General features: G+C 40.8%; 1 protein-coding gene across 2 annotated transcripts in view; it reads left to right on the top strand.

Moving 5' to 3' along the window:
* The window catches only part of LOC144686616 (endoplasmic reticulum junction formation protein lunapark-B-like), a 103,381-nt gene that overhangs the window by 75,047 nt on the left and 8,091 nt on the right, over window positions 1-20,243 (top strand). For both annotated transcript variants that reach the window (XM_078552049.1, XM_078552050.1), the window contains exons 8-11: window positions 1,100-1,151; window positions 5,937-6,155; window positions 7,336-7,441; window positions 7,667-7,737. In XM_078552049.1, the coding sequence (XP_078408175.1) occupies window positions 1,100-1,151; window positions 5,937-6,155; window positions 7,336-7,441; window positions 7,667-7,737 (448 nt within the window). The remainder of the gene's footprint in view (window positions 1-1,099; window positions 1,152-5,936; window positions 6,156-7,335; window positions 7,442-7,666; window positions 7,738-20,243) is intronic.

The raw sequence follows: 20,243 nt of genomic DNA on the forward strand, positions 1-20,243 counted from the left end.
TCTGGGGGTATGCCTCAAAATTGGCATGTCAACAAGGAAGATCGAGAAAATAGTTGCAGCGATGACACAACCTTGTTTGTCTTAACCTCAAGTATCTGTAATGGATACATTGTTAAAGATCACTGCTCACACCTTCAGATTAATAACTACAAATCAAAGATCAGACAAAAAATGTACTTCATGTTATCTAATCCAACTCTCACACTGATGCTGCCTAGTCCCTCACCACCTTAACTAGTTCAAATAATCTATCTAAACAAATATAGCTTATTTCCTTCATCATTTTAAAGACGTGATTATATTGCCTTAAAGTCTATACTTCATTAGCTATAAAGCGTTTTGGAATGCCCTGGATAAATATAAGTTCTTTTTTTAAACACTTGCCCAGTGTTTGGTGGGGTGGGGGGGGGGGGGGGCGGGGGTTTGGAAACAGGTCCTTGAGCCCACAAACTCTGAAATTAGCAATCATTACGGTGCCATCCTTTGGAAATTTTATTAGTACTTGCATATCCCCCACCGTCAAGGCTTTTGATTAAATGTTGTATTTCTAGTTTTACGCTTAACTGCTCTAGTGATGCACTCTAATACCATGTTCATTTTCACTACCATTTCTTGAAACTGATGTGAACTTTCAGTGAAGTAAGATCCTTCCTCCCCCACTCAGCTCTCTCCGTTTCAACAGAGTTAAGCCTGTCACTTTACACAGTATACACATGTCTGGACTTCTCCTATCCCAAATGCACCACACCGCACACACATTTTGAGAAATAAATGTAGTAACAGAGAACTGAAAACTTTAATTATTTTCATAATATTTGCTTTTCTTAGATTGATTAGCTAAGGAAACTATCTCAAGTGTTGAAATATTTCTCAGCAGTTCAAGGGGACTAGATAGTGCCCTGGGTCAATATAATGTCCTTTGACTTTTAGACCTGGTTTGGATCCAGCTTATACTGATTAATTGCAATTCTCCTCTCTTTGGCTGTGATGTAAAACATGGAATGGGCAATTTTGATCTGCGCCTTTTTAAGGTATAAGAAATTAACTGTAGCCTAATTTTTTATAAACGTAAATTACATTTTGTTAATTCTGTTGATAGGAACTTGATCAATTGCCTTCTGAAATGCCAGCTACTCCAAGACCTGGTCAAGGTAAGCTTTCAATGCAATAGTTTGTAATATATTCTCATCTGTGAATCCATACACACACTTTCCGTTTTGTTAATAACATGTAATAGAAACATTATTTATCCAAATGGGGCACAAAGTTGGGGAAGAAAGACAAGTACTTTTGATTTTAAAAAAATTACTGTCCATGATATTTTTACCTTATGAAAGAGCATGCATCATCCATTGTCAGCAGAGAACTGTTTTACTAAATGCTGAACCACGAATGGTTGAAAGCCAATTGCACTGTCTCAGTTCATCTGCTGAAACCCTTGTCTATGGCTTTGTTACCCCCATACTTGACCATTCCCACAGTCTCTTGGCCAGCCTCCCATCTTCCACCTTCCATAACCTTGAGTTATGGAAAGCCAAACTCTGCTGCCCATATTCTAGCTTACGCCAAGGGTAAAAATTTTTAGTTTGGTGGGTGGGCACACACCTGACCCGACCGAGAGTAAAATGATGCACAATGACATCAGGTGAGTGTCCCAACATCATTGCACACTCGTGCGATATTTCGGTTGGCAGGCACGTGCCAGAGTCAGCAGCGTGCCCGCTGACAATTAAGAGGCCTATTAAGGCCATTAAAAAGTTAATTAAAAGAAATTTTTCGCTGCCCTCAAGTTTCCAAAAGCAAATAAAAATAAAATAAAAACGTTAACTTTTCATTAGTAACCTGTCCCTGCACATGTGACAGAGTCACATGAGGGGACATGTTTTATAACATTCATAAAATCTTTATTTTTAAAAAAAATCCGTTCATCTCTCTGAGGCAGCTCTGTGCTTCAGAGATTTGCAAATGGCACTCGTGGCACGTGCGAAGTTCGCGTTCGCCCTCTCCTCCCTGCTCGCACAGGTAGCACTATGCACTGCTGCTCGTGTTTCATACTTGGCGGGCCTTAATTGGCCCGCCAGCGTGAAATCACTTTCCGGCCCCAATCGCGGGCGGCAGCCGGCTTCCCGCCCGCCCCCGCCGAGCCCGCCCGACATGGGTGAAATTCTGCCCAAGCCTTTTTTACCCATCACCCTTTTTCCCACTGATTTACATAGGGTTCCTGGTTATCACACCTTAACTTTAAAATTTTCATATATTTCATCCTTGTATTCAAATCCCTCCATATCCTTGCCCCTCCCTATCTCTGTAACCTTCTCCAGCCCTAAATCCCTGTGCGATCTCTCTGCTTCTCTAATTCTGGCCTCTTGTGCCACCCTGATTTTACTTGGTCCATCATTGATAACCGTCAGCTACTAAGTTCTGGAATTCCCTCCCTAAACCTTTCCACCTGTCTCCTTTTAAGATGCTCCTAAAACCTACCTCTTTGGCTAAGCATTTGGTCATTTGTCCTAACTTGATCTTATGTTGCTCAGTGTAAAGTATTCTTTGATGGCACTCCTGTGCAGTGCCTTGGGACATTTTACTATGTTAAAGATACTATGTAAATGTAGGTAGTTGTTGAAAGGACAGTATCATAAGACACAGCGGTATTGGTACTGTTTAGTGCTTTTGTATTTTTTTAACCTGTTTCATTTTGTGGTCTAAATTTTTTGCCTTGCTGGTTGATTACATTTTCTGTAAACCAGAAAATACATGTATGTGCTGGACGCTGCACATCCTTACGAATAGAAATCGGGCTACAGTAGTACTTACATCATATTTCTACTAAAATTATTCATTGTTTTACTTAATTCAAATTATCATTCTGTTCCACTTTTGCCCCCACAAAAAAAAAGTTGCATTCCTTCTATCTGTGCAGAATGTCACTACTTGGGAAAATTGCTATCAACTGTTGCATTCTTTGAAAGCAGTTTGTAAACTAGTGCTATTTGCTGTTAAGAACGTAAGAACGAGGAGCAGGAGTAGTCAATTCAGCCCCTCGAGCCTGCCCCGCCATTCAATACGATCATGGCTGATCTAATTTCGGCCTCAACTCCAATTTCCCGCCCTCTCCCCATAACCTTTCAACCTGTTATTAATTTAAAATGTCTATCTCCTCAAATTTAATCAGCGTCCCGGCATCCACTGCACTCTGAGGTAGTGAATTCCCCAGATTCACAACACTGAGAAAAGTAATTCCTCCTCATCTCTGATTTAAATCTACTGCCCCTTAGCCTAAAATTATGGCCTCTCATGTAACCCAACTCATGACATTGAATGTAAACAAGAGTTATAGCCAAAATGTGTTCTAATATTTAGCATTTGGCTTTTGAACTTTAGGTGTCTATAAAGTAATTATTTTTACTTAGTTGTATCCTGTAAAATATATACCCTGTGCTCTGCCCAATATTTGAATCAAACTAGTCCTTTCTCTTAAAGCCCAGGGTGCATAGGGGAAAATTAAGGCACAAATGTAAGATTATTTACTGAAAGATACCAGAAGATATTTGACTGATTTCTGATAAACTAATTTCATTTTTGTATCTTGATTAGACCTAAAGAGAGACTTTCATTTACTTTTTGTGTCCTCTTTGTTCCAACGTGATTCACAATCAATTAATTATTTTTGAAGCATGATCAATCTCTTATCTCTCAACGGTCAAACTACCCAGGCTTCAATCATGATCCCCTTAATTTTATCATAAAGACACAGCCGCAAAACATTAACAATCTTATAAATCTCATAACTGTAACAGGCTAAAAATTCAGTAAAATGGGGTTGGAATCCAAGGCCAATACCTCTTTGAGTATACATTGTGACATCACTGTGCCAGCCAAGAAATTGGAGATGGGACTTTACTTACACTGTTCACTGCAAATCCTATCGTACAGCAAATAGTCTATTTACTCAGCAGACAGCAAAGCAAACAAAATTTATTCTGTTCAAAAAAAATCTGTATGAGCTGCAGCAAGTGAAGCTCATGACCAAAACTGCAGTAAATTTCCCTGATAAAAGCAGATTTCTCCAGCAAAATGCAGTGAGTGGATAATAATTTTATATTACAATTCATGTGTGGAAAATCGATCCTAATTGCTTCTGACAGTGTGGTCTTCAGGCTTGACATACTGAAATTGACCAATCACCTCCATTCTTGCTGGGAAAAGTGGTGTCACTATAATGCAGGCCTGTTCTTCTACAGCATGGTGGTACTCCAATGTATTTGTTCACACTGCTTGAATTAGAATTAAATTATTTTTCTGATAATGTTTCTTCCTCTGACTTATGTTACATAAATTTTTACACTTTTATTGCTCACTTGCAGGTCTCCTAATGTTTTTGCAGGCTTTGGTTTGAAAACAGGTACCAGCAGGTTTACCAAATGGCTTGCATTGTGGAAGTGTGAATTTATCATACTTTACCCAATGCATTCCAGTAGCATTATGGCCAAAATTTGACATGAGGTTTTATAGGCTCCAAACCAATGGGACAATACCACCATGACCACAAATTGTTTATAAAAAAAAACTCGTAAACATTTTTCTTTTATACTTAATTTACCTCAATGTTCATATTCAGCTAGTAGGAGAAGTTATTAAAATGTTCTCAACAGCTGCTTTAGTTACTTAAGTGACCACAGTGGACCAGTATTTCCTGGAATGGAATGATTTGCACTATAATATGCCAAAAGAGGAAAACCTTGATTTTAATATTTTCATGCTCTTGTGCAAATCCCTACCATGTCCCTTTCCCCTCTCAACCTTTCTAACCCCTCCCAGCCTTGCAATCCTCTGAGAATTATGCATTCCTCCAATCTAGCCTCTTCTATATCCCTGCCCCTTCTACACTCCACTTCCTTCACTCTACCATTGACACCTCAGTTGTATAGATGCCAAACTCTGGAATTTCCAATACAGATATATTCGCTTCTCAACCTCTCCATAATTTGCACTGAACATCCTGTTGCGAACTTACTCTAAGATTTTCTGGGAAAGCTTCATCCAGTTCATAAATCAGTCAAATTGATCTAGATGGCATTTATAAGGCAAATGTAAATCTTGCTTTTACTAAAGGTTTGAGTAATCTTGCCTAGCAAAGTTTAAACTATCTTTAAAATAAGCACAAGTTTATAATCAAGGTAGGTAATCTTGCTTTGTAGTTTCTAGTTTTACCCCTGAATAGTGCTCTGTTTTCAAGATATGTTTGATTTACTTCCCAGTTTATGGCCTTATTTAGCAATGGCACACACAATTAATAGGTGAATTAAAATTTTTAAAATATATTTGTAGTCACCCAATATTGATATTCACGTAACTACTTATTGTCATGAGCTATGAATTCCACTAAATTGATTTAATAAGATGGCTAGTAAATGAATTGCTTTTTGATTTTAAATAGAGTTTTTGAATAAAATTTATATTTTAAAACAATGCAGCCATTCCTTGAAGTACATATCACAAGTGAATTCTCAACCAAAACTGCAGTCCAAAGCATGGTGATCAGCTCCATGGAAGAAGCTGTTCTAAAGGAGAGCACAGACTGAAGGAAATAAGATTTTGTAACCTCATATTAATTATTTGAGATTGTTCATAAAAGAAAGTTGATTACTAATGCGTGATTGAATTGTTTTGTAATTTAGAAATAATTATTAAGCTGGAAAGCATATATTTAATGGGCCTAATTGCAAAAGCCATCCGAAAGGAATATGAAAGTGACAATTTTCAAATTGCAGCATATATGTTGAGTAAAAATGAGTTGAATGCTAGTGACAAAACTAAACAAACGAGAAGTTTTGTGAATTGGTTTCTTCAGATGAATCTTAGCTGCTCTTATGGTAGCTGCATGAATTGCACTGTTTTCAGTGCAGTTAAGAATAATTCAGGTTTTTTCTCTGTAGATCTTCGCCAGAGGACATCAACTCAGAGAGGTCAAGTTCCATCCACTCCACAGGACCTAAACCAGGGAAACCAACGAGCTCTGCAGGCTACCACACCTGTTCTGCAACATAGCACATCAGCTCCTGGTGGCCCACCAGAAAAGAGTTTTCAATCAGTTTCACATACACCTGTACTTGCAAGACGGGCAATGCCTCCAGCTACCTCTATGCCTGGAATAGGTAAACAAAGCATTTAACTCTAATCTTGGCTTTTAATGCTACCCCAAATTATTTATAAAATAGATAATTTTCTTTGTAAATGAAAGACATTTTATTTTCTACGCTTCAGAGCCAGCGAGCCGATAAATGAAACTTCCATATTTAATTAGCCATTAGTCATTCACAGCTGGCATCTCATATCTTTAAAGTCCCTAACTAATCTTATTAAAATATTACAGCACTACGTTTAAATGGCAATAAAAGTTTGTCTGCAAAGCAATAGGCTTTCTGAGCTTATACAAAAATTTGAACTGTTCTGTATGAGCATGTTGTAAGCTGTTACTATTTAACTTATCAAATTCATGAACTGCATTTGTACTTTACGCTCATGTTTTCTACATCATTCAACAGACCAAAAATCAATTAAATACAAAAATGTTGAACCACAGGGCTTCCATATGGTAGTAAATTAATAACCAGCAGGTATCTGAGAGCTTGCCAAGATTTGTAAAAATGACCAGTCATCTTGCAATAATTACTCTTGGTGTTTAATTATATTAATTACTGTTGTCCTGAGTAGCGGCAGAAAAAGTAATGTGTGTTTCAGGAGGATTGGAAGTCCTTAAGTTATTAATTCTGTGCTTCCTTCTGGCAAAAGTTCAAAGAAGCAATAAGTTTGTTTATATTTGTGCACTTTAGGACAGTGCAGCCCCCTGAATGTAATAACTTATAGGTTAGCCTGAAAAAATGTTGATGACTATACCAGGTGCCTGATCTTTTTGTGGTGCAAACTTTCTGAATTTTAAAATAACAAATATTCTTCAAAGTTTGAATAAATGTAGGAAGTTCATATTGTAGATTTTAGCTCAAACGTCTGGTCAACAATTAGTTTCAGTAAAAGGTAACTTATAGAATTACTGGATATTTTCCTCATTGGTAAAAGCCAGGGAATTAAGAAAATTACAGTTGAATACACATATCTAAAAGGCTAAAACTACACACAGATATAGATAGATATTAAAGAATCTTAGTTTGTTGACTTGCACCAAATTAGCTATACTTCATGTTTTAGTTAAATGTTTTCATTAATGCTCAGTGTTGATATGCTTGGAACATTTTACAATGTAATCTTTAGATTGAAAAATTGTCTTTGAATAACAGTTTCCACCCAAAATGTAACTTATGGTATTTTGCTTAATAGGTCTTCATCCTCCTGGTCCACCCCTAGCAAGACCAATCCTCCCTCGGGATCGAGGAGCTGTTGATCGAGTTATTGAATATTTAGTTGGTGATGGCCCACAGAACAGGTGAAGTTAAAGCAAAATTATTTGAGGCTTTGTATGGAATTGGTAGTAAGATATATTAGTACGTAAAGTAATATTGCAATATTCGGCGATAACTTGATTCATTTTAGAACAATTTGGATGAATTCGGCTCAGGGTCACTGAACATCCTGAAATTATTCTTGACAATCCTAGGAGTTCATTAATTGTGGCTTTTTAATGTTCTTACTTTATTTTTAATCTTCGCAGATATGCACTTATTTGTCAGCAGTGCTTTTCCCATAATGGAATGGCCTTGAAAGAAGAATTTGAATACGTTGGTAAGAAGTACTGCATTGAACTGAAAATTATATGGAGAATAATATGCAAATTGGGAGATATAGTGTTGACCTTGTAAAGTGAGTACTTTTGGTTTAGATAAAAAGTTGAACGGATCATGTAGTTAAACTGCTTTTGTATTGATTTTATTCATAACACTTTTTTCTATATAATGTAAGTTATCTGTGCATATTAATGCCTTTTGTGGGTAAAATTGATTCAGCCTCCTGCAACTTATGCAGAACTACTTCTTTTCTCTCCTACCCCAAAGTTATATTTTTTTGTATAGCATGCTATTTGATTGCCTTCCCCTCACCCTTCTGGCTGGTGATCAGTGGATGGTAAAGATTGTAACAGAATGTCATTTGGTACATTTAAGTCTGTGTCATTGTTTGTTTTTCTCCATGAGCCACCTATTCTAACTTCATTGTCTGACTTGCTTCCCAGAACCTTTTATGTTCCCTTTTTCCAAACAATTATCTAATTCCCTTTTGGAATAATTTATGAGCTGTACTTCATCAACTTTCCTTGGTAGAGAATTCCACATTCTAACCACCCTCTGTGTAAAGAACTCTTTTCTAACTGCTTCTTTAATTCTTTATATGATTATCTTACATTTGTGTTCACCCTCTAATGCATTTTCCATTCCTAGTACAGTAGCGGTCTCTGATGTTACACCTGCTCATTCCATCACATCATCTGGCAGCATTCTTTGTATGTCTCCTGATCCATTGTAAACAACTTTTCCAGACAAGTAACCCCAAAACTTTCCTTGACTCGTGACAATATGATCACTGTAGGCCAGTTTTCACATCGTTTTTATTTATTTATAATTACGTATAAATCGTATTTATAATTACTATTCTTCAACTTTTTTTCATTTGTCCATGGGATGTATGTTTCACTAGCAAGGCCAGCTTTTATTGCCCATTCCTAATCACCCTGGAGAAGTTGGAACTTGAGAAGCTGAAGCTTGAAGCACTGCAACCTGTGTGGTGAAGGTACCCCACAGTGTTTAGGGAGGGAGTTCCAGGATTTTTGACCCAGTGTTGATGAAGGAATGGTGACATTTATCCAAATCAGAATAGTGTGTGACTTTAAGGGGAGCTTGCAAACGGTAGTGTCCCCATTTCCTTGCGACCCTTACCCTTCAAGGCATTAGAGGTCACAGGCTTATATGTGTTGCCGAAGGAAACTTTGGTGAGTTGCTGCAGTATATCTTGTACACACTGCAGCCATAGTGCACTGGTGGTAGAGGGAGTGAATGTTTAAGGTGGTGACTGGGTTGTCAATCAAGCGGACTGCTTTGTTCTGAATGGTGTCGAACTTCTTGAGTGTTTTTGAAACTGCATTCGTTCAGGTTGGCGGAGAGTATTCCACTACACTGCTCCTGATTTTTGCATTGTAGATGGCAGAAAGGCTTTGGGGAATCATAAGGTGAGTTACTTACCAGAGAATTTACAGCCTCTGACCTACTCTTGTAGCCACAGTATTTATGTGCTGGCTCAATGAAGTTTCTGGTCAATGCAAGCATGTTGATGGTAGGGTATCTGGCAATGATAATGCCACAATGTCAAGAGGAGGTGGTTAGACTCTTCCTTGTTGGAAATGGTTATTGCCTGGCACTTGTGTGGCACAAATGTTACTTGCCACTTATTTGCCCAAGTCTGAATGTTGTCCTGATCTTGCTGCATGTGGACATGGTCTGTTTCATTGTCTTAGGAATTGCGAAACACTCCAATCATCGTGAGCACCCTTCTACTGGCCTTATGATAGATGGAATGTCATTGATGAAATAAATAGCTGAAGATGATTGGGCTGAGGATAGTACCCTAAGGAAATTTTGCAGTGATGTCCTGGGGCTGAGATGATTGGCCCCTAACAGCCACAGCCGTCTTTTTTGCCATGTATGACCAGCCACTGTTATACATTTTCCCCCAATTCCCAGTTACTTCAATTTTTCTAGGGCTCCTTGATGCCACGCACTGTTGAATGTTTCCTTGACATAAAGTGCAGTTACTCTCACCTTGGTTCTGGCATTTATTTCTTTTGACCATGTTTAGACCAAGACTGTAATGAGATCTGAAACCACGTGAATTGTGGCAAAACCCAAACAGCAATGTTAGTGACACCTTCCGTCACTTTTCAGCTTATGTTTATAATACCATTACAGGAATGCCTCCCAGATGTCATTTTACTTGATTTTTTTTTCTTTTATTCTTTCATGGGATGTCAACATCGCTGGAAAGGCCACATTTGTTGTCTATCCTTAATTGCCCTTGAGCTGAGTGGCTTGCTAGGCCATTTCAGAGGGTAATTAAGAGCCAACCACATTTTTGGTGAGCTTAAAGTCACGTGTAGGCGAGACCAGGTAAGAATGGCAGATTTCCTTTCCTAAGGTGAACCAGGTGGGTTTTTACAGCAATTGATGATTGTTGTCACACCATTACTGAAACTGGCTTTCGATTCCAGATTGAGTTAATTGAATTTAAATTCCACCAGCTGCCGTGGTGAGGTTTGAACCCATGTTCCCAGAGCATTAGCCTGAGTCTCAGGATTACTAGTCCAGTGACATTCCCACTACTCCACTGTCTCCCCCAGTGCTTAATTCTTGAATGTTTAATGCCTAACCTTCCCATCTGTTCAGTACTGTAGACTGACACTGCTGAAGCCTCTGCATATTATACATTTGAATTTTAACATTCCACAGGAATTCCATATTCTTCCAAGTTTCATCACCACATTTGTAAGATTCCTAATACCATTGCCCATAACTGCCCATAACTGTTCCATGCTGCGTTCTCCATGGCAATACCTCCACCAATTAGAGTCCACTTGCCAACCAATCAGCACTCTCTTCTCATACATTATAAATTATTGTTCCCCCGTTACTGTTAGTAATTTCTTGCAAACTATCCTGATGCGTGCAAGATGAAAAGCTTAGATGGCATGTGTCTCTCTTTTCAGCAATATTCTTATAATTTGTGAAAATGCTAAACCTCAGAAGCAACTAGTTTGAGGTGACAGCTTTTGGTCAATCATTTATGGCTTAATCTGCCTCATTTTGTTTCTGTGCTGGTGGCTGTTTTCATATTTGATGGCTGGTTTATAAAGGAAATTTTCCCACTCTTCACTTGATCGTAACAGGGTTTTAAAAAATTTATAAGGACGAATGTGCCAATTCATTGTACCTACTTAACTGTTTACATGGTGATTTTCAAGAACTCAGACAGGCTTTCTTGAATTCAAATGCATAAGGGGTTAGTTTTTATTATGTTAAAAATCCACCCAGATAAAAATATTGAAATATTTAAAAAGGCAAACAGCCGTCCAGACTATCGCAGCGCGCATGTGCACGTACACACACACACCTTACTCTCTCCTGGAAATGCTGCTGTTGAAGTTGAAGTTTTCGCTGGGATTTCTTTGTCTGCTTCCCACAGTCTGATATAAGCAAACAGACTTCAGTTTAGTTGAGAGAGGGGGGGTGAGCAACCTTTCTGCTGCTCTCGATGTTCTTTTCCAGATTGCTCCAAAGCAGGCAGTGTTTTGTAACACAAGACGTTTCAAAATTGTGATCCTGATCACATGACCTCTCCATGATAATTTCACAGGAGGTAATTGATTAGCTTATTTCTGGACAGACCTTGGCTGTTGTGTTATGGCCTAGGTGATTAATTTTAATGCCCAGCCATCACTTCTGAATGAATGATTCATTCTTGAATATAACGAGCTAGGAAGAAGATATCAACACCTCCAAGGTGGCCATTGTCTCTGTAAATGCTCCATCTTCAGCCTGACAGAAATGGAAGCTGTTATAGTGATACAAATGCTCGCAGCCATTTTAAGTTTCAGTCCATCTTTGAAGTAATCCTTGACAGAAGCAGGTGTGAAATTCTACAGGGGAGTTGCCTGGACATGCCTTACTTGTAATCCACACTGCAAACTTCCACAGACTTGACCAACTTGCAGTTACAGACATGTCAGGTGACCATTGGCAGCCATCTTAAATCATTTTTTGTTGAAATTAAATCAAAAAATGCTGGAAAAACCCTTCTTTGAGTCATACGGACTCAAAATGTTAACTCTGTTTCTCTCTCCACAGATGCTGCTAGACCTGCTGAGTTTTTCCAGCATTTTTTTTATTTTGTTTCAGATTTCCAGTATCCACAGTATTTTGTTTTTATCTTTATTGAAACTGTCCTTTTTAAAAAGTTCCATATGTGAGTCCAGCAGATGAAGTCTAATATTTGACATCAATAGCTCCTTAACAATAGCCTAATTAATGTTATTAAGAATGTAACAGTCTTACAGTTGCATTTTATTAGTTTGAATATGTCTCTCCTTATCCCACTCTTGCAATTCAGCAACCCAGAGTGTGTAACCTTGCCCACATCCCAAGGACAAATATGTATGCAATTCAGTTTTTAAAAAAAATTAATTTTCTTTATCTATGCCATATATTTAGATAAGGTCAATTACAGATGACTTTTTTGATCTTGAAAATTCCTGGATTTTTCAATCTATTCTCCAACCTCTCATGAGAAACCCACTATACATAGTATTGCAAAGTACTTACAGCACAGAAACAGGCCATTTGGCCCAAAACGTCCATGCTGATTTTTATGCTCCACACAAGCCTCCTCCCACCCTTTTTCATCTAATCCCATTAAATATGTCCTTCTAGTCCTTTCTCCCTTGTGTTTATCTAGCTTCTCCTTAAATGCATCTGTGCTAGTCGCTTCATTTGTTCCTTGTGGTGTGAGTTCCACTTCCAACCATTCTCTGGGTAAAGAAGTTTCTCCTGAATGCCCTTTTCAATTTATTCATGGCCCCTAGCTCTGGTCTTGCCCACAAGTGGAAATATCTTCTCTATCTCTATCAAACCCTTTCATAATCTTAAAGACTTCCATTAAGTCAGCTGTCTGACTTTTTTCTAGAGAAAGAGCCACAGCCTGTTCAATCTTTCTTAATGGGTAGAAGCTCTCAGTTCTGGTATCCTTGTAAATTCTTTTTGCGCCTTCTGCAGTGCGGCTATCTTCTTTCTATAATAGGGATACCAAAACTGTTCACAGTACTCGCAAGCGTGGTCTAGCCAAGGTTCTATACCCGTTTAACTTAACTTATCTGCTTTCTTCTCTATTCCTATTGAGATGAACTTTGTTTGCTTTCCTTTATTGCATTATTAACCTGCATTTCTACTTTTAGTGTTTCTTGTATCTGTATCCCCAAATCCCTCTGCTCTTCTGCCTCATTTATACACTTGCTTTCCAAGGAGTCTGTGGCCTTCTTATTCTTCCTATTAAAATGCACCACATCACACTTATTTATACTGAAGGTCAATTGCCAATTGCACCAATTCTATAACTATATTAATGTCATCCCGTATTTTGTGGCAGTACTCCTCAGGATTAGCTTTATCTCCCAATTTGGCATTGCCTCCAAATTTTGAAAGTGTACTTCCAATTCCTGATTTCAAATCATTTATGTAAATGGCGACCAAGAGTTTTTTTTTGTTTGTGCATGGGATGTAGGCATTGCTGGCTAGGCTAGCATTTATTGCCCATCCCTAATTGTCCTTGAGAAGATGGTGGTGCTGTCTCCTTGAACCGCAGCAGTTCATGTGGTGTAAGTGCGCCCACAGTGCTGTTAGGGCAGGAGTTGCAGGATTTTGACCCATTAAGTGAGGGAACGGCAATATATTTCCAAGTGAGGGTGGTGTGTGGCTTGGAGAGTGACTTCCAGATGTTGGTATTCTCATGTGCCTGCTGCCCTTGTCCTTCTAGATGGTAGCAGCCGTGTGTTTGGAAGGTGGTGAGTTGCTGCAGTGCACCTTGGAGATGGTATACATTACTGCCACTGGGATTTGGTGGTGCAGGGTGTGAATGTTTGTTGATGTGGTGCCAATCAAGCAGGCTGCTTTGTCCTGGATGGTGCCCAGCTTCTTGAGTGTTGTGGGAGCTGCAATCACCCAGGCAAGTGAAGAGTATTCCATTACATTCCTGACTTGTGTCCTGTAGATGGTGGACAGGCTTTGGGGAGTCAGGACGTGAGTTACTCGCTGCAGGATTCCTAGCCTCTGACCTGCTCTTGTAGCCAGAGTATTTATATAGCTAGTCCAGTTCAGTTTTTGGTCAGTGATTGTGGGGGATTCATCAATGGTAATGCCATTGAATGTCATGGGGAGATGGTTAGATTCTTTCTTGTTGGACCTGGTCATTGCCTGGCACTTGTGTGCCAATTGTCAACCCAAGCCTGGATGTTGTCCACATCTTGCTGCATTTGGGCAAGGACTAGTTCAATATTTGAGGAGTTGCAAATGGCGCTAAACATTGTGCAATCATCACTGAACATCCCCACTTCTGTACTTATGATGGAAAGAAGGTCATTGATGAAGCAGCTGAAGATGGTTGGGCCTAGGACACTACTCTGAGGAACTCCTGCAGTGATGCCTTGGAACTGAGATGTTCGACCTCCAACAACCCTAACCACCTTCCTTTGTGCTAAATATGACTCCAACCAGCGAAGAGTTTTCCCCCAATTCCCATTTTCTCCAGTTTTGCTAGGACTCCTTGATGTTATCCTCAGTTAAAAGTGGCCTTGATGCCAAGGGCAGTCGTTCTCACCTCACTTCTGGAGTACAGCTGTTTTGTCCATGTGTGAACCAAGGCTGTAAAGAGGTCAGGAGCTGAGTGATCCTGGCGTAACCCAAACTGAGCATCAGTGAGCTGATTATTGCTAAGCAAGTCCCGCTTGATATCACTGTTGATGACCCCTTCCATTACTTAAGATCGAGCGTAGACAGATGGGGAGGTAATTGACCGGGTTGGGTTTGTCCTGCTTTTGTGTACAGGACATGCCTGGGTGATTTTCCACATTGCCAGGTAGTTGTTAGTGTTGTAGCTGTACTAGAACAGCTTAGTTCTGGAGCGCAAGTCTTCAGTGCTATTGCCACAATATTGCCAGGGCCACTAGCCTTTGTAGTATCCAGTGCCTTCAGCCGCTTCTTCATATCACATGGAGTGAATCGAATTGTCTGAAGACTGACATCTGTGATGCCTGGGACCTCCGGAGGAGGCCGAGATGGATCATCCACTCAGTACTTCTGGCTGAAGATTGTTGCAAATATTTCAACCTTGTCTTTTGCATTGAAGTGCTGGGCTCCCCCGTCATTGAGGATGGGGATATTTATGGAGCCTCCTCCTCCAATGAGTTGCTTAATTGTCCACCACCATTCACGACTGGATGTGGCAAGACTGCAGAGCTTAGGTCTGATCTGTTGGTTGTAGAATCGCTTAGCTCTGTCTATCACAAGCTGCTTATGCTGTTTGGCACACAAGTAGTCCTGAGTTGTAGCTCTGCCAGGTTGACACCTCATTTTTAGGTATGCCTGATGCTGCTCCTGGTATGCCCTCCTGCACCCTTCATTGAACCAGTGTTGACCCCCTGCTTTGGTGGCAATGGTAGAGTGGGAGATATGCCAGGCCATGAGGATACAGATTGTGGTTGAGTGCAATTATGCTGCTGCTGATGGTCCACAGCGTCTTATGGATGTCCAGTCTTGAGTTGCTAGATCTGTCGAAATCTATCCCATTTAGCATTGTGGTAGTGCCACGCAATACATTGGAGGGTATCTTAAATGTGAAGACGGGACTTTGTCTCCACAAGGACTGTGCGGTGGTCATTCCTACCAATACTATCATGAACAATGCACATGCAACAGGCAGGTTGGTGAGGATGAGGTCAAGTATGCTTTTCCCTCTTGTTGGTTCCTTCACCACCTGCCGCAGACCCAGCCTGGCAGCTATATCCTTTAGGACTCTCCAGCTCAAGTCAGTAGTAGTGTTACCGAGCCATATTTGCTGATGGACATTAAAGTCCCCCACCCAGGGTGCATTCTGCGCCCTTGCCACCCTCAGTGCTTCTTCAAAGTGGTGTTCAACATGGAGGAATACTGATTCATTGGCTGAGTGGGAGGCGGTACCTGGTAATCAGCAGGAGGTTTCCTTGCCCACGTTTTACGTGATACCATGAGACTTCATGGGGTCCAAAGTTGATATTGCGGACTCCCAAGGCAACTCTGTCTCTACTGTATGCCACTATGCTGCTACCTCAGTTGGGTCTGTCCTGCCGGTGGGACAGGACGTACCCAAGGATGGTGGTGCTGGTGTAAGCTATGATTCATGAGTATGACTAGCAAGACTATTGCTTGACTACTCTGAGGGACAGCTTTCCCACAGTTGCTTTACGAGTTGGCCAAGTCCTGAAGGACATAGCTACCAGGCGTGGCCTGCAGCAGTTAGTAGAAGAACTGGAACATGGAAAAATGTACTTGTCCTCATCCTCACTGGTCTACCTATCTCAAATGCATCTGTCTTTGACAGGATTGGTAGGAGTGATCACCTCATAGTCCTAGAGGAGATGAATTTCTGTATTAATTAAATATTGGGAAGACTGAAGCCATTGTTTTTCATCCCTGCTCCAAATTCTGTTCCCAGCTACTGACTTCCTCCCTCTACCTGGCAAAAGTCTGAGATTAAGTCAGCCTGTTCTCACAACCTTGTCGCTTTTGAACCTAAGATAAGATTCTGACCTCATTCACACCATCACTAAGTCCACCTATTTCCACCTCTAACTTTGCCCCTGTCTTGTCTCACCTGTTGCTGAAACCCTCATTCATGTCTCCATTACCCCTAGACTTGACTATTCCAACACATTCCTGACTAGTATCCCACTTTCTACTGATTTCTAGCTGACATCATCCAAAACTCTGCTAACTGTGTCTTAATTTGCTCGTTTGCCTACCACCCCTGTGCTCGCTGACCTACATTGGCAAGCAACATCTTGATTGAAGAATCTCATCCTGGTTTTCAAATCCATCCTTGGCCTCGCCCCTCCTTACCTTTGTAATCTCCCTCAGGCCTACAACCCTCTGAAGTATCTGCATTCCTCTAATTCTGGTCTTTTGAGCATCCCTGATTTTAATCACTCCACTTTTGGTGGCCATGCCTTCAGTTGCCTAGCCCCAAAACTTTGGAATATCCTCACTACGACCCCCTGCCTTTCTACCTCACTTTTCTCCTTTAAGACACTCCTTAAAACCCACTTTTTGACCAAGCTTTTGGTCATCTGACCTAATTTCTCCTTTTATGACTCAGTGTCACATTTTATTTTATAATGCTCCTGTGAAGTGCCTTGGGATGTTTTATGATGTTAAAGGTGCTACATAACTAAGATAAAAGCAAAAAACTGCGTATGCTGGAAATCCAAAACAAAAACAAAAATACCTGGAAAAACTCAGCAGGCCTGGCAGCATCTGCGGAGAGGAGCACAGTTAACGTTTCGAGTCCGAATGACCCTTCAACAGAACTAAGAAAAAATAGAAGAGAGGTGAAATATAAGCTGGTTTAAGGGAGGTGGGACAAGTAGAGCTGGATAGAGGGCCAGTGATAGGTGGAGATAACCAAAAGATGTCACAGACAAAATGACAGAGGTGTTGAAGGTGGTGATATTTTCTAAGGAATGTGCTAATTAAGGGTAGAAAGGACAAGCAAGGTACAGATAGCCCTAGTGGGGGTGGGGTGGGATGAAGGAATCAAAAAAGGCTAAAAGGTAGAGATAAAGCAATGGTTGGAAATACATTTAAAAATAATGGAAATAGGTGGGAAAAGAAAAATCTATATAAACTATTGGAAAAAAAAGGTGAGGGCACATCTTCCTCTCCCTCCCAGAAACATGATAGGGTCCCCCTTGTCCTCACTTATCACCCCACCAGCCTCCGCATTCAAAGGATCATCCTCCGCCATTTCCGCCAACTCCAGCATGATGCCACCACCAAACACATCTTCCCTTCACCCCCCTGGCAGCGTTCCGCAGGGATCATTCCCTCCGGGACACCCTGGTCCACTCCTCCATCACCCCCTACACCTCAACCCCCTCCCACAGCACCTTCCCATGCAACCGCAGAAGGTGCAACACCTGCCCCTTTACTTCCCCTCTCCTCACTCCTTTCAAGTGAAGCAGCATTTCACTTGCACTTCCCTCAATTTAGTCTACTGCATTCGTTGCTCCCAATGCGGTTTCCTCTACATTGGAGAGACCAAACGCAGACTGGGTGACCGCTTTACAGAACACCTTCGGTCTGTCTGATCCCAGCACTGATCCCTGCGGAACTCCACTAGTCACAGCTCTCCATTCAGAAAAGCACCCTTCCACTGATACCCTCTGTCTTCTATGACCAAGCCACAAAGTGCCAGATAATGACCAATTCGAAGAAGAAAGAGTCTGACTATCTTGATATTCAGTGGCATTAGCATCACTGAATTTCCCCCACCATCAACATTCTGGGGTTACCATTGATCAGGAACTTAACTTGGAGCAGCCATCGTGGGTACAAAAGTAGGACAGAGGCTGTGTATTCTTCGGTGAGTAACTCACCGCCTGACTCCCCAAAGCCTTTCTACCATCTATAATCCATTTACAAACAAGGGAAATTATAATGTGGAGCAAAGAAATGGCAAAAGAATTGAATACATATTTTGGTTCTGTCTTCACAAAAGAGGACACAAATAATTTCCCAGAAATGTTAGGGAACCAAGGGCCTAATGAGAGGGAGGAATTGAAGAAAATCAGTATTAGTGAAAAAAAAAGGTGCTAGAGAAATGAATGGGGTTAAAAGCTGAAAAATACCCAGGGCCTGATAATCTACATCCCAGAGTACTAAAGGAAGTGGCCCTGGAAATATTGGATGCATTGATGGTCATCTTCCAAAATTCCATAGATTCTGGAGCAGTTCCTACAAATTGAAGTGTGGCAAATGTAACCCACTATTTAAAAAAGGAGGGAGAGAAAAAACAATTACAGACCAGTTAGCCTAACATCAGTAGTGGGGAAAATGCTAGAGTCTGTTATAAAAGACGTGGTAACAGAACACTTGGAAAGCATTAACGGGATTAGACAAAGTCATCATGAATTTATGAAAGGGAAATCATGCTTAACTAATCTGCTGGAGTGTTTTGAGGATGTAGCTAGTAGAATAGATAAGAGAGAGCCAGTGAATGTGTGGTGTATTTGGATTTCAAGAAGGCTTTTGATAAGGTCCCACATAAGAGGCTAGTGGGCAAAATTAAAGCAAACGGGATTGGTGGTAATATACTGGCATGGATTCAGAATTGGTTGACAGACCGGAAACAGAGAGTGGGAATAAATTAGTCTTTTTCTGGGAGGCAGGCAGTGACCAATGGTGTAACACAAAGATCAGTGCTTGGGTCCCAGCTATTCACGATATATGTAAATGACATGAATGAGGGAACCAAATGCAATATTTCCAAGTTTGCTGACAATACAAAACTGGGCGGGGTTGTGAGGAAGATGCAAGGAGGCTTCAGGGATTCAGATTTAGACAAGTTGCGTGTGTGGCAAACATGGCAGATGCAGTATAATGTGGATAAATGTGAAGTTATACACTTTGGTGTGAAAAACAGAAAGGCAGAGTATTATTTAAATGGTGATATATTGGGAAATGTGGATGTACAAAGGGATATGGGTGTCCTTGTACACCAGTCAGTGAAAGTAAAGAGGCAGGTGCAGCAAGCAATTAGGAAGGCAAATGGTATGTTGGCCTTCATTGCAAGAGGATTTGAGTTCAGAAGTTAGGGATATCTTACTGCAGTTATACAGGGCCTTAGTGAGACCAGACCTGGAGTATTGCGTGCAGTTTTGGTCTCCCTACCTAAGAAAGGATATACTTGCTATAATGGGAGCACAGCAAAAGTTTGCTAGGCTAATACCGGGGGTGGCAGCGCTGTCATATGAGGAGAGATTGGTTCAACTGGGCCAGTATTCACTAGAGTTTAGGAGAATGAGAGGTCATCTGATTGAAACGTATAAAATTCTAACAGGGCTAGACAGACTGGATGCAGGGAGGACATTTCCCCTGGTTGGGGAGTCTAGAACCAGGGGCCACAGTCTCAGGATACGGGGCAGGCCATTTAGGACTGAGATGAGGAAAGCTTTCTTCACTTAGAGGGTAATCAACCTGTGGAATTCTCTATCAAAGAAGGCTGTGGAGGCCGGGTCACTGAGTATATTCAAGAAAGAAATTGATAAATTTTTGGGTATTAGGGGCGTCAAGGGGTATGGAGAGGTAGAGATATGGCATTGAGATGGAGGATCAGCGGAGCAGGCTCGAAGGGCCGAATGATCTACTCCTGCTCCTAGCTTCTGTGTTTCTATGCGTAAATAAGGGTTGTGATGGAACACACTCCAGTTGCCTGGATGCATGTAGCTCCAACAAAACTGAAGAAGCTCAACATAATTTAGAGCAAAGCAACATCCGCCACCTTTAAGCCTTCACTCCCTCCACCACCAACGCACCCTAGCTGCAGCATTTTACCATCTACAAGATTCACTACAGCAACTTTTTCAGCAGCTCATCCCAAACCTGTGACCTCCACCACCTAAAAGGACAAGAACAGCAGGTGTATGGGAACATCACCATCTGCAAGTT

The sequence above is a fragment of the Cetorhinus maximus genome, chromosome 11, assembly GCF_964194155.1.
Source record: "Cetorhinus maximus chromosome 11, sCetMax3.hap1.1, whole genome shotgun sequence".
NCBI lineage: Eukaryota > Metazoa > Chordata > Chondrichthyes > Lamniformes > Cetorhinidae > Cetorhinus > Cetorhinus maximus.